The 20,121-nt window shown below is 35.1% G+C and overlaps 1 protein-coding gene across 1 annotated transcript; it reads left to right on the forward strand.

The window, feature by feature from the left end:
- The first annotated feature begins 248 nt into the window (after positions 1-248).
- On the forward strand, positions 249-20,121 carry LOC148952234 (uncharacterized). The gene is made up of 2 exons (XM_089088884.1): positions 249-374; positions 19,434-20,121. The coding sequence occupies exons 1-2, from the start codon at positions 353-355 to the stop codon at positions 19,997-19,999; spliced, it is 588 nt and encodes a 195-aa protein (XP_088945010.1). The 5' UTR covers positions 249-352; the 3' UTR covers positions 20,000-20,121.

The raw sequence follows: 20,121 nt of genomic DNA on the forward strand, positions 1-20,121 counted from the left end.
TGACCTTGTTTATTTCAAGATGACGTGGTAGGCATTGCTGACCTTGTATCATTTTTAATGTTGAAACGTTTTGATTCTCGCTGTCCATGTTGATTTTCATTGACTCGCTCACATGCTCTGTTTCGCATGTCTTCTAACCGCGTGTGTCTTTGCTCTTCATTTTCAATTTTGACACGTTCTAATTGTTGAATAAAAGAAATGGACCATTTGTAGTTCCAAGTTAAAAGAGAGTCTTGTTTTTTTTTTTAGGCAGTCACTCAGCTTTTGCACAGGTCAAACAATATTTTCAGCAGACGAACGATCATGCGTTCCAGTGTTGCAATCTCAATTTTGTGGAAGCAGAGACTTATGGATGGTTCTTGATAAAAGTACAGGTTGGTTGACTTGGGAAATTTTCTCACAGTAAATCAGTGATCTACGGCTCAACAGACACAAGCAAACTGTAACATACAAACATATACAGGCCTTTAAAACTACTCAACCAAACATATAGTGTAGTGAAGTAAATTCAATAAAAAAAATTATATAAAACGAAGTAGTTTCAGACCACTTGGTCGGATAGCAGCTATATCGCTGTCATGAAAAATTAAGATAATTTTGTGTGAAATTCGCAAAAAAAAAAAAAAAAAAAAAAAAAAGCACAAATATTTGAAACCAATTTCATTTTCTTGTCTTCTGATTGTTGTTTTCTGTTTCTTATTTTATGGTTATTGTCGCAATTTTTCTTTCATTCTATCAAATTAGTTTAATTCTTTCATTAAGAAAGTGGGTTTTCATTTTTTCCTTTCGCGTCTTAGTCTGTTTTTCCCATTTATTTTTTCGCCCATTGACAAGCAATGCATTTAGGAGCTCTATGAACAAACTTCATTGTGCTATCAAACAGTTCGTGGTAACGAACTGTAAGTAAGGAGCGACCCGGCTCAATGGTAACCGAAACTCTAAAAAACGGAATTTTGATACCAATAGATACATAAAAAAAATCAAATTTTAATTCTGATTTCAAATATATAAGTTTCATGAAGTTTAGTTTTACCCATCAAAAGTTACGCACCTGAGAAAAATTGGCTGATTTTTGAAAAAGGGGAAAGACCCCCTAAAAGTTATAGAACCTTAATGAAAATTACACCATCATATTCAGCGTATCAGAGAACCCTACTGTAGAGGTTTCAAGCTCCTATCTACAAAAATGTGGAATTTTCCATTTTTTGCCAGAAGAAAGATCACGGATGCGTGTTTATTTATTTTTTTTCCCAGGGGTGATCGGATCGACCCAGTGGTCCTAGAAGATCGTGGGAGGGCTCATTGGAACAAAAATTAAAAGTTCTAGTGCCCTTTTAAGTGACAAAAAAAGTGGAGGGCAACTAGACCCCCTCTCACACTCATTTTTTTCCAAAGTCACCCGATCAAAATTTTGAGATTGCCATTTTGTTCAACATGGTTGAAAATATTATAAATATGTCTTTTAGGATGACTTAATCCCTCGAAGCCCCCAGGAGGAGGGCTGAAAGTTATGAAGTTTACCTAATGTTAACATACAGTATTGGTTATTGGGACCCGGCTCAATGGTAACCGAAACTCTAGAAAACGGTATTTTGATACAAAAAGATACATCAAAAGAATCGGATTTTAATATTGATTTCAAATATATAAGTTTCATCAAGTTTAATCCTACCCATCAAACGTTACGCGCCTGAGAAAATTTGGCTGATTTTCGAAAAAAGGGGGAAAGACCCTCTAAAAATTATAGAACCTTAATGAAAATCACACCATCATATTCCGCGTATCAGAGAACCCTACTGTAGAGGTTTCAAGCTCCTATCTACAAAAATGTGGAATTTTGCATTTTTTGCCAGAAGAAAGATCACGGTTTATTGTTTATTTTTATTTATTTTTAATTTTTTTCCCAGGGGTGATCGTATCGACCCAGTGGTCCTAGAATATCGTGGGAGGGCTCATTGGAATGGAAATTAAAAGTTCTAGTGCCCTTTTTAAGTGACCAAAAAAAATGGAGGGCAACTCGGCCCCCTCCCACGCTCATTGTTTTCCCAATGTCACCTGATCAAAATTTTTAGATAGCCATTTTGTTCAGCATGTACAAAAATATTATAAGTATGTCTCTTAGGATGACTTAATCCCCCGAAGGTCCCGGGAGGAGGGCTGAAAGTTATGAACTTTACCCAATGTTAACATATAGTAGTAGTAACCAAGGTACTATTTTGCCGAGACGTATAGCAATTAGGTCAACCAGATATGTTTCTAGGCCAACCGGACATGGTCTTATACTTTGAGGACATGTCTTTCACTTTGATGAAGGACAAGTTTTTTTCTGACACAATTTACCGGATTTCTATTTCATGATATACAAGTTTTTTTTTAGGCTAAATCCGTGTCAGAAAAACCGGTGTGTCTTTTTTAGCTGCCAATATATTCAATTATTTTTTTGTATATATTCAGGTTTCAAATTAGGATTTTCAACAGTTTGAATACTTCATTCAACCTATCAGTATCAGTATTTTTGCAATCATTTACATAGATATGGAATATTCTAAGCGAGTTCTGGTGAGTAAAAAATTTTCTCATTATTATAATAAAAAAAAGAAATCTATTTTTTTTGTCTCGTTATTAAGTTAGGGAAGAATTTCCTTCCTTTCTTATGCTTTTTTTTCACCGTGTTCTTACCTCTTTTAAAAAAAGCATTTCGCTAAATATTCAAAAAACAGGATCAGTCAGTTTCGCTATAATAAAAAAAAAATCTATTTTTTTGTCTCGTCATTAACTTAGGGAAGAATTTCCTTCCTTTCTTATGATTTTTTTTTTCACCGTGTTGTTAGCTATTTTAAAAAAAAGAATTTCGCTAAATATTCAAAAAAAAACAGGATCAGTCAGTTTCGCTATAATAAAAATAAATCTATTTTTTTTTTGTCTCGTTATTAAGTTAGGGAAGAATTTCCTTCCTTTCTTATGCTTTTTTTTCACCGTGTTGTTACCTCTTTAAAAAAAAGCATTTCGCTAAATATTCAAAAAAAACAGGATCAGTCAGTTTAGCTATAATAAAAAAGAAATCTATTTTTTTTGTCTCGTCATTAACTTAGGGAAGAATTTCCTTCCTTTCTTATGCTTTTTTTTCACCGTGTTGTTAGCTCTTTTAAAAAAGCATTTCACTAAATATTCAAAACAGGGGTCAGTCAGTTTCGCTATAATAAAAAAAAAGAAATCTATTTTTTTGTCTCGTTATTAAGTTAGGGAAGAATTTCCATCCTTTCTTACGCTTTTTTTTTACTGTGTTGTTAGTTCTTTTTAAAATCATTTCACTAAATATTCAAAAACAGGATTAGTTAGTTTCGCTATAATAAAAAAAAAGAAAATCTATTTTTTGTCTCGTCATTAAGTGGCTTTTTTTTTCAAAATTGAGTTATGAATTAACTTACAAATTAACTTACATAACGAAACTTCTATATTTATATGTTTTTATCACATGTATTAAGGAGTTTACCCCCTAGTCAATACCTCGCTCTTTACGCTAAATTTCGAATTTTATTCAGATCACAAACTATTTAATCAAAAAGGTCAGTTAATTATAATATACAACTCTTTTGAAATTTCTAAAAAAAAAAAAAAAAAATAAGCGTATAGGGGGAGATATGGGATCGATGGTGAATTCCTTATATAATTAATAATTTTTTAGTTTAGGCTATGTCCAGGAATCCTTTTATTCCTTTTTTTTCTGTGATTTTAAGTATTTCGTAATTTAGGTATATAACTTTTAAAAACTTTGCATATAATTGTCAACTTTTTTTTTGTGTTTGATACTATGGAATTGAGGGTCCAATGCCCTCCTTTAATATTCTGAATAAGTAAGAATTGAGCTAGCTAATTAAATTTTGTAATTTTTTTTTATTTCAAATTTTAGGGGTTTAGTACCATGATATTCGTATGTACGCGAAGGAACATTTGAGCAGAAAAATATTGATTTGTAAAAAGTAGCAGGCGTTCTAAGGCACTAATAGATTGAGCGCAAAAAGTTTCAAAATCGACCTTATAGCTTAAATTAGATCACGGAAAGAGGATTTTAAAATCTCCCTTCCCTCCAAACTCAAAATTTTTCAAAATTCTACTTCAGAAGCTTTTTTAAATATCTGTAAAGCTTTAAGACATAGAGCATTACAAACATCAGAATTGACTTTATAAATCAAATTTTATTATGGGAAGATGTTTTTTGAAATCACCCTCCCCTCCTTCCCTTCCCTCCAAATAAAAAATTTTACAAAATTCTACTTAAGAAGCTTTTTTAATATTTATAAAGTGCTACAAACACCGGAATAAACTTTAGAGGGCAATTTATCTGTAAAAGAGGGCTTATTACTAATTTTTTTCTTCTTTTTTAAGAATGTTGAGGTGGATTCTTGCAATCACCCTCCGCCCGAAAACAGACCAAGATGGGGTGATAACACATCAATGCAAGCTGCAAGTTCTCTGGACCAACCAGGGCCCTCTCATGACATTGTCAACTCTGCACATAGTTCGATGAGAGAAAGCGTTATCCGCTATGCACCACGGTCACTTTGTAACGAGCTAACTACAAGTTCTATGGTAAGCACCATTTATCAAATAGCTTTAAACTTTATAGCGCACCCACAATTTCCCTTTTTAAACAAGTTGCTGATAATTTAACTTTTACATTCGACTCAGAGATTGCATTCATGTACTAAAGTTAAGAAAAAAACCGGGTCAGCACGCGCCTCTTAGCCTAATCAAATGCAGATTCCTTCAAGGTGTAACAAAACTTAGCATATGAAAAACCTGTCTTTGCTCCGTGTATTCTTCAGTGAAATAAGGAACTTCTCGTGAAATTTTTTTTCCATATTTCATTTGAAGTCTTAGTTTAAGCAACATTAAACGATCATCGTTTGTTCGGCTAACAATTTATAATCAGCTACTTGTATGCGCGTGTGTGTTTTTACTAAAGGGGGTAATTATTGAAGAAAAAAAAGGGTGTTTAGGGGTGGCGTAAAAAAAGGGGGGGAGTAGATTTGTAGGAAAAGGAATCTGCTTCTAGTCTGATCGCTATTTCTTACGGACGGCTAGATTTGTAGGAAAAAGAATCAAGTTCTTTTTTTAAATGGGGTAGTAAGACAAATATTTGATTGACTTTTTTTTATTTTATTTTATTGCTATTAGTCAAACGTTGCGATGTTTTTGTATGTGTGTGTGTGTGTGTGTGTGTGTGTGTGTGGGGCGTCTCTGTGCGTGTGTCTTCTCTCTGTGTGTGTATCGTCTCTGTGTGTGTGTGCATGTGCGTGTGTGTGTGCGTGAGTGTGTTTGTGTCTCTGTGTGTGGGGCTGTGGGTGGGGCAGGGTGGTTCGACGTGTGTGTGGGGGTCTTTGTCTCTGTGGGTGTGTTTGTATGGGTGTTTGTGTCTAAGTTTGTGTGTGTGCGTGTCTGCGTGTTTGTCTCCGAGTATTTGTGTGTGTGTGTGTGTCAGTGTCAGTGTCTCTGTTGTGTGCGTGTGTGTGTCAGTTTGTGTGTCAGTGTGTGTGTCAGTGTGTTATTAACAAAATTTGTAATTTATTATACATTGTTTGATAAAAAAAAAGAAAAAAGAAAAGTGTGTTATAATTGTGATAAAACTGTCGTCAAAGAAAAAAAAACTTAATCCTTTATTTTTCTAGTTTCAGGGGGAAGCTGTGAAAACCTCTGCCTTCCCTGGTCCAGGATTACAAAGTATCATGGGTAATTGTCCCTTTTCACCGGAGGATGATGTTAGTGAAGGTATGTTATTTGATATCCCCCTGGATTTTTAATTTACAGTTGAAGAAATGGACAATCTTATGCAAATTTTTGGGCCTAATTCTTCCGGGGACATTTTTAAGGATAACTTTACAATTAGTGAATTGGATCCTGTATAAACAGGTACAGGACATCAAATTAGAACCATGTCCCCGGAATTACGTGAATTTTATTTGTTAGAGTCTGCTCTAGGTCATTTACAAACGTATAGGATAGATTTTAACCCTCCAGAGGAAAACGCTGGGCATTATTGTAACTGACCCCGTGAAAGTTCTCCATAGCGATATCCAAATAATTCGAGCACAAATTGAGATTAAGATTCGGAAATGGGAGGGTCAAGGAGGAGTTACAGCAGCGGTGAATGAAAAAGTCTATTTGCAGAAGGGGACATCTGGGGATATTTTTTACTTTCATTTATCAACATGCAACCAGACTTTTTACCCAGGTCTAAACGAATTCGAAGACAGACAACTTTTTTAACTGGGTGAATAAATTGATATCAACTTTGGACACGTTTAACGAGAGGGGATGTGGGTCCATCATTTTATACATTGAATGTATGGATCTGAATCTCAGTAGATTTAAAAAAAAACTTTATTTTAAGGGGAGGGCGGGGTAAAAGAATAAATTGCAATCCAGATTTGTTGGATACAGGAGGGGTTCAGGGTTTCAAATTTGAAACGGGGCTGCAATGCTTTAAATATGCATTTTTAAAAGGAGGCCATAAAACATTAAGCAAAGAGCCAACAACAAAAAATCTCAATAGAATTGCACGTAACGGAGTAGCACGTTTTCCTAAAGTAAATTTTTATTGTTTAGTGGGAAAGCAACTGGTGTAATTTAAGTATATAAGATTTTTTGCGAACTAAATGTGAATTCTTCGAGGCGGAAGAGTCCGTCCATGGTATGATACTTAATTTGAAGATGGGGGAAAAAAAACAAACAGAAAAAGATCTTCGTATTGAGTGAGGACACCGATAGTGAATAATGATAATGAGTTGATTTCGACTATTTACAAACCCCCAAAAGATGTAACTTACCCTGGTAATTTTTTTCCCGTTACTGCAATAAATTGTACTTCTATCTCAAGTCACGAAGAAAGGGGAACTTTTCTAATGCTCCTTGTGCCTTTCCTCCTTTAGATCTGAGTGAACATGCTCAGATCAGATGGACAATATAAAAATTCTTGGGAATTGAACAATAGAAATGCCGGCAGAAGGCAAAGACACTGTACAATTAAAAAAGTTCCAAAGGTCCCTTCTACAAGCTTTTAAAGTGTGTCTAGATTGTGAAACAAGACTGATTGAGGCATTAGGCCCATTAAGGGCGAATATAGTCAAATAATAAAAGCTAGTTGCGTGTTCGTACGCGAACACCCGTAGCGATTCTAACAATAAAATGCAATAGGAGGAGTTTTTTTGACTATGAACGGGGAGGGCAGTAGGGAAAAGCTGTGGATTTCTTTAATAAAAACAGCGAACGGCGCAATTTCAGAATTGCGTCACACCTATGAACCAATGATATTGTTAGATAAAAAGCAACTAGTGATGAAAAAGGGGAAAATTGACTGCTTCTGTAGGGGTGCCCCTGCCCCAAAATACGTAGTACAGGACCACAATCACTTTATTGGCCCCAATTCAATGGGAAAAAGTAACTTTCGGGGGTGGGTACACAATTCATGTAATTTAAAATTTAATCCACAACTTTCTCTTCCTGTTTTTATACATAACTCTAACTATGATCTAAAGTATGTGCTACCTGCAATAGTACATCTTCAAAGAAGTGGAACAATAGATGATGTATGGGACATAGACGGCTTTACGTACAAAATCAAAACTAAATCATTGGAAAAGCTGTTTGTTGCTGAATTTATCTGGATATTCGTTGAAGCCAGCATTGAGTATCTGAATAAAATTCTCATTTTAGATTCATACAGTGTTTTCCCAAATCATAGAGTAAATTAATTCAAGTGCCGAAAAACGAAGACGGCTAGAATGAGTTCCCTCTGTTCTAACTGCAAACTCCAAATGATTTTTATATTTTGTTAACGGTCAAGGGTTTCTATCCTTATGATTATTATTGTTCAATATCGAGATTTACCGAGAAAACTATTCCTTCGATTGAAATGTTTTATGACAGTCTACACGATCGTAGTTGCATCCCCGAGGACTACAGTTTTGCTAAAACAGTATGGACAGAGAGAGGGTGAAAAAATGCACTTGACTACTGCAAGCTGTATTTGTAGAGTGATGTGTTAACTTTTTCAGACATTATGTTTAAAAATATGGATAAAATACATGAGGAATTTAATCTTGATTTGGGCTATTAAATATTCTCTCTTCATCTAGTGATGGACAACATCCTAAAAATTAGTGGGGAAAAAAATTGAGCGAATCACTGACATTGATCAGCATCTGTTCATCGAAAAGTCAATGATGGGTGGATTTGGTTTCTATGGGGATCGTATCTCGGAAACTCATTCAAAAGGAGAGAAAACAGGGACAAAATCAGATGCAGTTTTCCTTGATATAAATTCTCTCTATCTCTTGGCCATGTCCCATTATGCGCTACCTCGCAGTGACTATAAATGGCTCAATGACCCTCAAGCTCCCCATTTCCCCAACATTGGTGACAGTGTTGAGGAGAATGGACCGGCTAGATGGTTTTTTGAAATTGATGGGGAGATACCAGTCGAGCTTCACGATTCAGTAAAGGATTTTGTTGTCCAGCCCATTATTATACCTTTGATTAAAGACTCTTTAAGCCCCCGCATTAGGTGTTTAGTCGGAGAAGAAGGATTGCATCGGTCATCTTCAAAACAAAAACTTATTGCTGATCTTCTGCCAAAAAAAACATAGTTTTACATCACACCTCTTTAAAATAGATGTTCAAAAGTGGCTTAAATGTTCCAAAGGTTTAGAGAGCACATCGATTCAGTCAAAAACCCTATCTGAACACGTTCGTTGACACTTTTGTCAATAAATGTTCTGCAGTGGAGACGGAAGCCGAAAAACAAATTTATAACCTAATTTTGAAGTCAGCCTTTGGAACAACGTTTGACTATTCATAATAGAAACCATTTTGACTTTATGTCCGATCCTAAAAATTTTGCTTGAAATATTGCCGATCCAAATTACACTTCCTTCACAATCATTGACCCGAATATGGTTCTCTTGAATAGGAAAAAAAAAGACGCATTGTCATGAATAAAAAAATCGTTACAAGCAGTACAATCTTGGAGATCTCTAAAAAGATATGTTTAGAATTATTCTAAAATATGACTAGGATACAAGTGCCATACAAGCGGAAAGTACAGGTCTGTTATGGGGACACGGACTCTCTATTGTTAAAACTAAAAACCCCAAATATAATTGATGATTTGACGAACAATGAAATTACCAGCTCACGGATGGACTAAACTGATTGGAATGGTCTTCACCCTGAGCTTATGAAACATCGGATACAAAATCAGCTTTTATTTTTTAAATCTGAAACAATAAGAAACATGATTTCCAGCGGTATGTTTGTATATCCTAACTGGTACTTCATGCAAAAATACGATGAAGGAATCAAGACATTTTGTAAAGGAGTACCATAATTCTATGTGGACAAGAATTTTAAAATGGACATTTATAGGAATTGTATTGTTGAATATAAAATTCCACGAGCCAAATTGTTGCCAAATTGTTCTCTCAACTACAAAAACTTTCCTGTATATGTAGAAAAAATTGTTATGATTATAATTTCTAACAGGCTCTATCTTTTTCAAGCCGGTGTGACCACCCTTCCTCTTTGTTACTATTTAACTTCAGACCGGGCCGAATGTGTTACCCATAGGGAAAGTCTCGGTTTAAATAAAGTCCTGTAAATTATTTCCTAAAACCTTGGGGGGGGGCCTCGTGGCCTTGGGGGAGGGGGCCTCGCGGCCCGGGGGGGCGGCGGCCGCCAGCGGGGGGCGCACCGCCACAATATCAAAGTTATCTTTTTTTACTTAGAGCAGATTTTTTTTTTGTAAATGTTTCATTAAAAAAAGTGATATTTTTTTTCAAGTGCTCTCTAATTTAATGCTGTATTTTTTTCTCTATAAATAAACAAAAAAAGTGTTTTTTCTCTCTCTGTGTACCCATGTAAATGTTGTATTTTTTTATTATAAATAAATTTAAAAAAAAAGTGTATTTTTTCATGTTTAATGTGCTTTTTTTAAGTATTGTTACTTTTTTATGTATGTAATCTAAGAAAAATATGATTATTTTTTCGTCTTCTTGTTCTTTAAGAGCAGAGTAGTAGTAGTGAAATTATTTATTCATTATACTATCAGGATATACAGTTAGTTGTCCACGTGAACTTTTGAAGGTAACATGCATCAATTTAATAGAACATTCAGATCATTTCTGTGTGGGCCCTCACTGTCGGGCAAAACAGCACTCTTAACTAAAATAATAAGAAATTGTGATGAAATGTTTGTGGTAAAGCCAAAAAAAATCTACTAATGCTATAGTCTTTGTAAGGAATCATAAGATATAATAAAGGCAATTGCAGCCATGGGGGCGGTCAGAATACAATTCATGTGGGGACTTGATGTTTTCAGTATTTTTGCAACAAACTCTTGGCTAATCAGTGACTATATGGATAAATCTATTGAACAATGGTCCAGCACTTGTTGCGAATGTTCACTGTTTGTTCTCATCATGAACAGATTTCCGTTACTCTGATTCTACACAATCTCTTTCATCAAACCAAATCCATGCAAAAAATTGCTTTGAATTAAAACTCCTATATCAAAAAAAGAGTTGTTCGGGATTCTCGTTTACTAATAACGATCAATAAAAAAATCCATAAAGCTATTTCCAAATTTCTGCTCTCAGCATACAATCGTGCAGCTAATAAAACCCCTGGTTATATATTATGGGATCTTGATCAAAATAACCCCGAAGATCTGAGTTTAGTCATATATTTTCGACAACGACATTACCATATATCTCCCAGTGAACCATAAAAAGACCTATTAGTATCTGTGATGACAATGAAGGAACTAAATGATAATTGACATCTGTTTTCAGTTCTAAGCACTTCAAAACCTCAGCTTAGGAAATCAATGCTCAAACACGGTATTGACAGCGATATCATTTACCTAATATCTGAAGTTTGTTTAAGTTTTACCAACAATAATGCTAAAAAATCAGAATTATTTAAACAACAGAAGCAGAAAACTCGGTGAGTTGAGACACTATGGGCATCTAACCCGGATGGAAATAATTTTATATAGACATAAATTTTTCAGGCGGGTGGTAGCTTTTTCAAGACAATGCTGCTAATAATTGCAGGACGTGTAAACGTTTCTCTCTAGACTGCAAAAACCTCTAAATTAACTCCAATAGAGCTTGCTATCTCACCCATTAAACACTTTGAAAACAGTCAGAATAAAGTCCTTTAAAAGAAGACTACTGAGGACGATAAAAAACTGTTTTTACTTAACGACGCACTTCGCCGAGTGGAAAAACACAAATCCTATCGGTCGAAGCCCACTACTGCTGCTGCTGATCTCAAAAAAGAATCATCTCCTCAAGAGTCTGCTGGAACACAATTAACGACGGAGTATTTGTTTTAATTTTTTTTAAAAATTGGAAATCTATTCCCCAACTAATAGCATGAACAAATAAAACGACTCCTAATCTATCTCTTGGAAAGTGATCAAGATCACATTTAAGTTGAGAGTATAGGGAAAGGGATTTTAATTCAGCTCAAAAGCTATAATCTACTTGATTTAATCTATTACAATGTAAGAAATCGTAAAAGGCTATTATTATTATACATTCATCTATAAAATTTTTTAAATACATTAAACTTCACCAAAAGTCTTATTGGCAATAGACAAATTATAAAAAAATTAAATGAACACACATCATCATCATCATCAACAACAACATTGACACCATTGAAATATGAAGAAGAAGATTTTAAATCAATTTTGGAAAATACTAGCACACCGCTCATATCTACAAAAAAGCGAAGACGTATCAATTCAACGTCACCATTACCACCACCACCAGAGTCAGTGCACAAAAGGGTAGCGAACGTTACCAACGTGTTTAAGTTCAAAATGGTTGAAGTTCTGATAGGTGTTAATGAGAATATTGGTGAGGTAGGGATTTTAACTTCCCCCATCACTCTTTCCGAAGTAACCTTTGCTCAGACTAAAAATTTTCAAGACTATATATAAAATAAATTAATTTACACGCTGCATAGAAATCATAGACTTTATGCCAATCAATATCGGAAAACTAATACTTTTTACCCATTGCAGATAATGCAAACAGATCTCCTGACTCTAGGTGAGCTTCAAAGACGTCACAGTACCCAGTACAAGTACATTCTACTTGCACTCCGTGGTTTAAGTTAATATACATATGTAAATCCATTCAGACCAAAGAGAGGTGTTGAAATTGCCCAGGCCATTGACATTATTTTTAAAAAAGACTCGTATAAAAAAATTCCAATTGCTCATGGTTCTGAATCTGTTAACCCCACGGTTGCAAAAACTCTAGGGAAATATAGTACACTACTCGATCAGAATCACGGTTCTATAAAGGTCTATTTAGCAGAACGATTGATCAGAGCTATTCAGCTTTTAATTTCAAGATATTTTAGATTAAATAGTACATCGGCTTTTATTCATTATCTAGATAAAATCAGGTTGATTCATAATGAAAGACCTCATATATCATTGTGCAACTCTAAACAAACGGATGTTCATCATTCTGATCATGATACAGTTGAAACCTTTCTTGAATAATATTCCAGTAAATCAACTGTCAAGATGAAAAACAAATTCAATGTTGGTGATACTGTTGGAATTAATAGAACAACTAATGTTTTTTAAAAGGGGAATTATTTCTGGTCAACAGAACTTTTTAAAGTGGCAAAAATCCTAGACGAAAAACCCTAACTTTATCGCCAGCGAGATATCACAGATGAAGAGATTCTCGGCAGGTTTTATGACTATGAATTACAAAAATTTAAAAATGCTATTGAAATCTATCAAATTGAAAAGATATTAAAGGCAGGTACTCACAGGGGTAAGAAAAACCTAATTGCTCAGTGGCTACGATATAACTCTGATTTTGAATCTTGGATTGATGTTGAAGATATTGACAATGCATCGTTATTTCTATGCAATATTTATCTCCAAAATTTCCGTTCTTTTCTACACTGAATTGAATTCGAAAAGTTACTTTTGGAAAAGAATTCTCCCCCTCCGTCAAATTTGACGATGCATATGAAGTGGCTCTTGTCGATTGTATTTTTAAACATATCTTTGACATACTGAGAAAGCATCGCACGTATGATATAAGAGCTAAACCCCTCGATTAAACTATAAACGGGTTGAACTATGTCGACAAAGAAAGGACTGAAGCACTTAAATCAGGCGAATATACCCCTGAAAAGGTGAAAGATATTGAATATGATAATATGGGGGATTTGTGTCGTGCTATCAATAGAATAATATCAAATAATAGGACTGGTAAATTCTATTTTAATTATTTATTGGAACAAGATAGGAATTACATTACCTCACCTATTGACACTGAAACAATTATTCTCAATGATAACCTGAGAGATGCTCTTGGCTTTAAACAGAATGTGATCATTAGTGAAAATACTGGCAGCGTTTACAGGATGGATGAAGTTATTTTTGATGATTATCACTCTGGTTTTCATTTGAACTTTTTAACATTTTTCTATGCATCCTTTGCGAACATATCGAGAGTCGGTAATTCAAATGTCCCCCTCCTCCGTGTTCTTGATAGATAAGCAACTCATGAACTTGTTCATTACTATAATATATATCATCATAAGTATTTTCCTGTAAATATTTCATATTTGAAACACTGTCAGTTAAGAATAAGAAGTGAATTGGGTGATTTTATAGCAATAACTTAAGGCTTAGCAGTGATTAAAGGTCATTTTAGACCTATTGTCAAAGACTGCACAATCACCTAAAATGAACAATAGGAGAACTCTATCTGTCTGTCCCAATATTTACTGTTATGTTGGTGCTTTGAGTTTGCGTCAAATAGGGAATGGACTGGACTACTACAATGATCGTACTACAAAGTCTGGCTATGGTCTTGGTAGCTGGTTTGCTAAGCTATTTTGTTTTGCACTACACCTTGCCAAAAAATATCTTGTACCTGCTGCATCAACTTTTGCTGCTTCCACGCTACAGGACTGGGGGTCGGGCAAGAATTTCAAGGAGAGTGTTAAGGAAATTATTAAATCTTCAGCAAGAGCCGTTGGTGAGCAACTAAAATCTCGAAAAAATGTTGTGGGGCAGAAAAGGATGCGTTCTCATCATTCACTCATCAGTCTCGATTCAGGGAGAAAGCAGAGGACATAAACAAGGTCACATATGAATAGAACAAGGAATTCTAATAAGCAGAAGAAGAGTGAAAGGAAAAAGAATATTTGATCAAAGGGGTATTGCTTCTCTTAAGATGACTTATCTCCACCGCAGGGAATGATATCCATTAATGAGTTCTTCATTGAATCTATTCAATGCTGAAAATGTTGCTGTCAGTGTCAAGTATGGCTACTATGAACAATTTAACCCTCAACAACTTCTTTCTGAAAATATACACTGTCAAATATTTTCCGATGAAGACTATTTCATCGATTTGTCGGCAACAGTTATTGATTTAAATGTTGTGGTGAAGAAACAGACAGATAATACAGCTCCAAATGCCGGGGATGGTCTCTCCTATTAAAACTGTATTCTACACAGCCTATTCAAACAACCTGATATACTTATTAATGGAGCATTGGTGAGCAATAGCAATAATTCATCCAACTATCCTAGCTAAATACAATTTATGATTATGACGCTAAAGGTGTAAAAGGAGTTGAGAGGACAATCATTGGGCTATGAATATCAATCGGATGTTTATACTGACGGCGAGTTGACCACTGCAGTGACCCAGGAGTATAATCTAGTTGTAAAATTAAATCATGAGATATTCAATATATCCCAATGGCTACCCCCCAATGTCAAGATTGACATAAAGTTACAGATGGCACCATCTAATTTCATTTTGAGAAAAACACTTCCTGCAGCACCCGATGCAAATGTTATTATCCCATCGGTAATTCTCCACGTTCGAAAACAACAAGTTATGAGCTCTGTTGCACTGGCAGTGCAGAATATTAGCATCAGTAGTAACAAAATTAAACTTCTTGTCCCACGTACAATTACCAATCAAGATTATATTGCCGCTGTCTTTCGTTGCTATACTGATAGATCATTAATCAATGGAGAGATCCCATCCAAATTAGCTTTGGCTTTTGTGAAAAGTTGTATTGCCGTTGGATCCTGAACTGAATCCCCCCATGATTTTAACTATTTCGGTCTATCTAGCCTTGTATGCAAAGTGAATGGTATTCCACTGTACACTCTATCATTTGACAAAACAATCCTATAGAACTCTGTACGAATTGACCATGCAATTCCTAGATCATGACTCTCAACTAATTTAAAATGGAATAACCGATTTGATGTTTTCAAAAAATCACGGGGCTATTGTTTTGGACTTGTCAAGCATACAGGATATGAGTATAGAACGAACCGGGACTTCACGTTTAGATTGTGCATTTACCGCTATTCTGACGGAAAGTATCACGCTAATATCACTGAGTTAATTTGAAACTTATTGGGATATCACCACCGACGGCAGTGTTCTACTAGACCTAGCGCCATGAACACTAACCAAATAATCAACATATTTAGTATGGATCCATACATGTCCCAGTACAAGTCCCATTGCATACCTTCGGACTTCATTGAAAAAATTCCGAGTGTTAACAATACCCTAATCATTGTTAATAGCAGTCCATCGATTTTGAAGACCGGTCATTGGCTATGCATCTTTCAAACAGCAAAGAATATTGAATTTTTTGATCCTCTTGGCCTATCGTATAAATTCTACGCACCATACATCAGCAACTTTATTGAAAGCAGGGGATAAACCATTATTCAAAATCAACGAGTACAGGATTTAAAAACTAAGACATTGTGGCGTTCATGCACTACTCTTTTTCATATTCAGATCTTGTGGCTACACCTACAAACAGTTTCTCAATATGTTCATTGACTTACCTTAATTGAACGCCTTTCCAACGGATAATGTACTTACAAGCGTATTTAATACGGATTTTAGTACCCTACGAATAAAATATTCTAAAAATATATTTTAAATTGTTTCTTAATTAAAGTTTATATAAATAAAAAAACAACTTTTCTGCTCTTTAGATTTTATCTGCTGCTAAATATTTTTTAAAATAACTACTGCAAGTATATTATCTGAATTAACGGTGCACTTATACTGATGTAGTGCAATGTCAGAGTCGTATTTTCTACAAGAGATTGTAACTTCACTCTTGTCATATCTCTTTGTATAATCAATGATACTATTCTCATTCATTCTATAGAATTCAATTGTTTGAATTTGCTTATTTGAAGTAATGTCATAAATAGTGTCCTCAAGTATCGAATCACATTCCGTCAAAGCCAAATAAAAATCTGTGGGCTAATAATCATAACACCCATTGTCTTCACAACGATTACATAGAAACCATATTCTTTTGTTTGCCAAGCAGTTGAATCGTTGATCCGTCTCCTCCTCCCAGAACAATCTAAAACCACGACGATACCAATCTCATAGCAATAAACTAAAATCACGGTTAGGATTCTTTCCAATCATACCGGGATATGTATTTTTCCACTGCTTATATTTATCATAGTGATAATTAAAGCATAGGTGGTCTCCAGCATGAGAGTCACACAGCTCTTCAAGACGGGAATTACAACCTTGAATTTGCACCGCCTATCCACTATGCAATTTACATGGGTTGCATAATCTACAATTTCCATCAAATTCCTCAATCATTGTGCAATTCTCACATGATGATGACCAGCTACCCAGCGTTTAAATACAAAATGAACATTTATGGAGCATTTTGTCAGGTGGTGACACTCACTACCACAATGAAACTGAGCTAGCAACAACAACAAAAATTGAGAGAGAGAGAGGAGTAAATATCTCGATTGTCTCTGATTGGCTGCCTAAAAAACAGGTCTCAGCTCGAAAAAAACCACTCTGATTGAAAAAAAAACTTGGAGTTGAAACAAATTTGCCCGGGGAATCCCCCGTTCATACTGTTATCTTTTTTGCAATGTTTAGGAACAGGCGGGGAATCCCCACCCGTTTGGAATGGTACCAACAGGACATAAGCAAATAGCATGTAGTTTTATAACGTGTTTAATCACGTGTAGTTTTAAGTATGTGCATGTGAACTCATGACGTCCATTCATTGTGTAATTGACAACAAAAACAGAAAAAAACCTGTTTGACCACATTATACACTGCCAAATAACCGCTGGCTGTAGACTATGCCTTGGAAAGCTACCATGGAACGTGCCGTACGCAAATAACATAGGAATTGCTATACAGGGTACAGAAATGGTACCTCTTACCCTACTTATAGTATTGGTTATTGGGAAGTATACAGTACAGACGTTTTCAGGGGAGATTTTTCCTGGTAGTGGGGGAGGGGGGGGTCGGGCAGGGACTTACGCAGGGGGGCCTCCGGGCCCGGGCCCCCTCGAAATCTCACTATTTTTTTCATTTTCCCATAATTTTCTGATTTTTCTCACAGAATAATGGGTTTGAAGGATTTGGCCCCCCCCCCTCGAAACAAATTGCCCCCCTCCCGAAAAAAATTCCTGCGTACGTGCCTGGGGTCGGGAGTTATGTAGCAGGATCTTTCCATGAAGGAAGTTTTCATGGGGGAAGGGACATTGCTATGAAGGGGACGCCGGACTTCCCAGCATTATTTAAAAAAAGATCAGAAATTAAATATAAAAAAAACAAGTTTTTAAACTGCAACAGCAGCAACATCAAAACTTTAAACGAACAGAAAATATTACATATATGATTGGGTTCACCCCCTAGTCAATACCTCACTCATTAAGCCAGAGATTTTTTAGTACTTTCATAAGAGCTATTTATTCTAATTAACGGCCTTTTTGATTAAGTGGTCATTTTTAAAGAATTGGAACAAAATTCGAACTTTCGCTTAAAGAGCAAGGTATTGACTAGGGGGCTAACCCCCTAATATACGTATTAAAAATATACAAATATAGAAGTTCGTTACGTAAGTTAATTCGCAAGTTACGTATATTTATTACTAAAAAAAACGTTCGTAAATAAAATTAAACAACTTTCGAGAAAGCCATTTAACCAAAAAAAAGTAAATTAATATGAAATTTTTCTTTTAATTATTCATGTACTGTGAGCCAAGATCAAAACCTGAATTTATTCAAAAACGTTCAAAAATTAAATAAAAAAAACAAGTTTTTTTTTAACTGAAAGTAAGAAGCGACGCTAAAACTTAAAACGAACAGAAATTATTCCGTATATGAAAGGGGCTGTCCCCTCCTCAACACCTTGCTCTTTACGCTAAAGTTTGACTTTCTCACAACTCTATTTTTTTTAACAATAAAAAACTTTAGCGTAAAGAGCGAAGCGTTGACGAGGGGACAGCCCCTTTTATATACGGAATAATTTCTGTTCGTTTTAAGTTTTAATGTCGCTCCTTACTTTCAGTTAAAAAAAACTTTTTTTTATTTAATAAAAAAATAGAAACGAATGAAATGTTCCATTCGCAGGGGAACCATGGTAATTGTGCCCCTGGTGGATTTTCCATGGAGGAGATTTCCCGGCATTATTTGAAAAAAACATCAGAAATTAAACAAAAAGCAAGTTTTTCAACTGAAAGTAAGGAGCAACATTAAAACTTAAAAAGAACAGAAATTATTCCCTATGTAAATGCAGCTGCTCTCGTCTCATCCCCCTACTCTTTAGACTAAAGTTTTTTAGTTTCATTTCATGCTAATGGCTCTTTTGCTTGAGCAATCTTTCTTAAATAATTGGGACAAAAAGTCAAATTTTCAAACCATAGCAACTTCGTCCTCTTTGGGGTAAAATTGCGCTTTGGTACCATAAAATAGCAGAAAACATCACTACCACACGGAATAATCTTTTTGATCTGTTAAAAAAGGCACTAGAACTTCCAATTTCCGCTCAAATGAGCCTTCTCCTGATCTTCTAAGACATTGCTTCGATACGATCATCTCTGGCGAAAAACACGCATCCGTGATCTTTCTTCTGAAAAAAAAACATGCAAAACTTCACATTTTTGTAGATAGGAGCTTGAAACGTTCTCCAGCAGGGTTCTCTGATATGCTGAATTTAACTGTGCGATTTTCATTAAGATCACTGGCAGCTTTGGGGCATTTTCCATTTTTTGAAAATCAGTTAAATTTTCTCAGTCTCGTAGCTTTTAATGGGCAATATTAAACTTAGTGAATTTTATATATTTGAAATCAGCATTAAAATCTGTTTCTTTTGATGCGATAACTGATATCAAAGTTTCTTTTTTAGACTCTCGATTACTATTCGGCCAGGTCGCTCCTTACTTACAGTTCTTATAGAGTCGCGCTTAATTGTTTTTAGTAAAATCTTCAAAAAAAAAATATTTCTGTGTTATTAATTTTACTTAAATATTGCTAGTAGTATTTTTAATCGTTTCAGGTTTGGGCTCATGCAAGGAAAGACCTTGTCCTGTTCAAAAGGAGAGAACTGAAGAATGTCGTTTACAAGCCAGACGCGACAGGAATATTTCAAAGTGTCCAAAAGGCCAAGATTATATATATACTGTATATGGTGATACAATTTGCGATTGCAAACCTTACCATACAAAGTGGGAAGACGGTAATTGCTACAAAGCCTATGAAAGGGGGCCATGTCGGAAAAATGAGTATCTTCAACCTGTAGTTATTCAAGATATTTTCAACCAAGTATCAGTAGAAGCTGAGTGCATAGTAAATAAGTGCAAGGCCAATGAAGTTTTCATCAATATAAGTAAGCTTAATGGGAAAGGAATCCTGAATACTAATCCTGAATTTAAGTGCGTAAATCTAAATTCTGAAACAATATGTGATGGTCTTGAGATTGATTTTGATGAAGCAACATTGGAGCCTGTGTGTTCAGGCCTTATAGTAAGGGCTGCATTAACAGTGCCTGAATTAGCATGTCCAGATGGTTTTAGAAGAACATTTACAGGTCAATGTGTTGCTGTCAGAAGATTTTTGGGTTAATCTTGTATATTTCTTACCCTCAAATACCTTTTTAGAAGAAGTCGTCTTGAAGAACTTAGCTACATGACATTGAATACGGCGTGTAATATTACCTTTTTAAAATAAAGTAAATACAAAACATT

Source organism: Artemia sp. Qi Xiang Cuo, chromosome 5 (genome assembly GCF_049724085.1).
Source record: "Artemia sp. Qi Xiang Cuo chromosome 5, ASM4972408v1, whole genome shotgun sequence".
In the NCBI taxonomy this organism is placed as follows: domain Eukaryota; kingdom Metazoa; phylum Arthropoda; class Branchiopoda; order Anostraca; family Artemiidae; genus Artemia; species Artemia sp. Qi Xiang Cuo.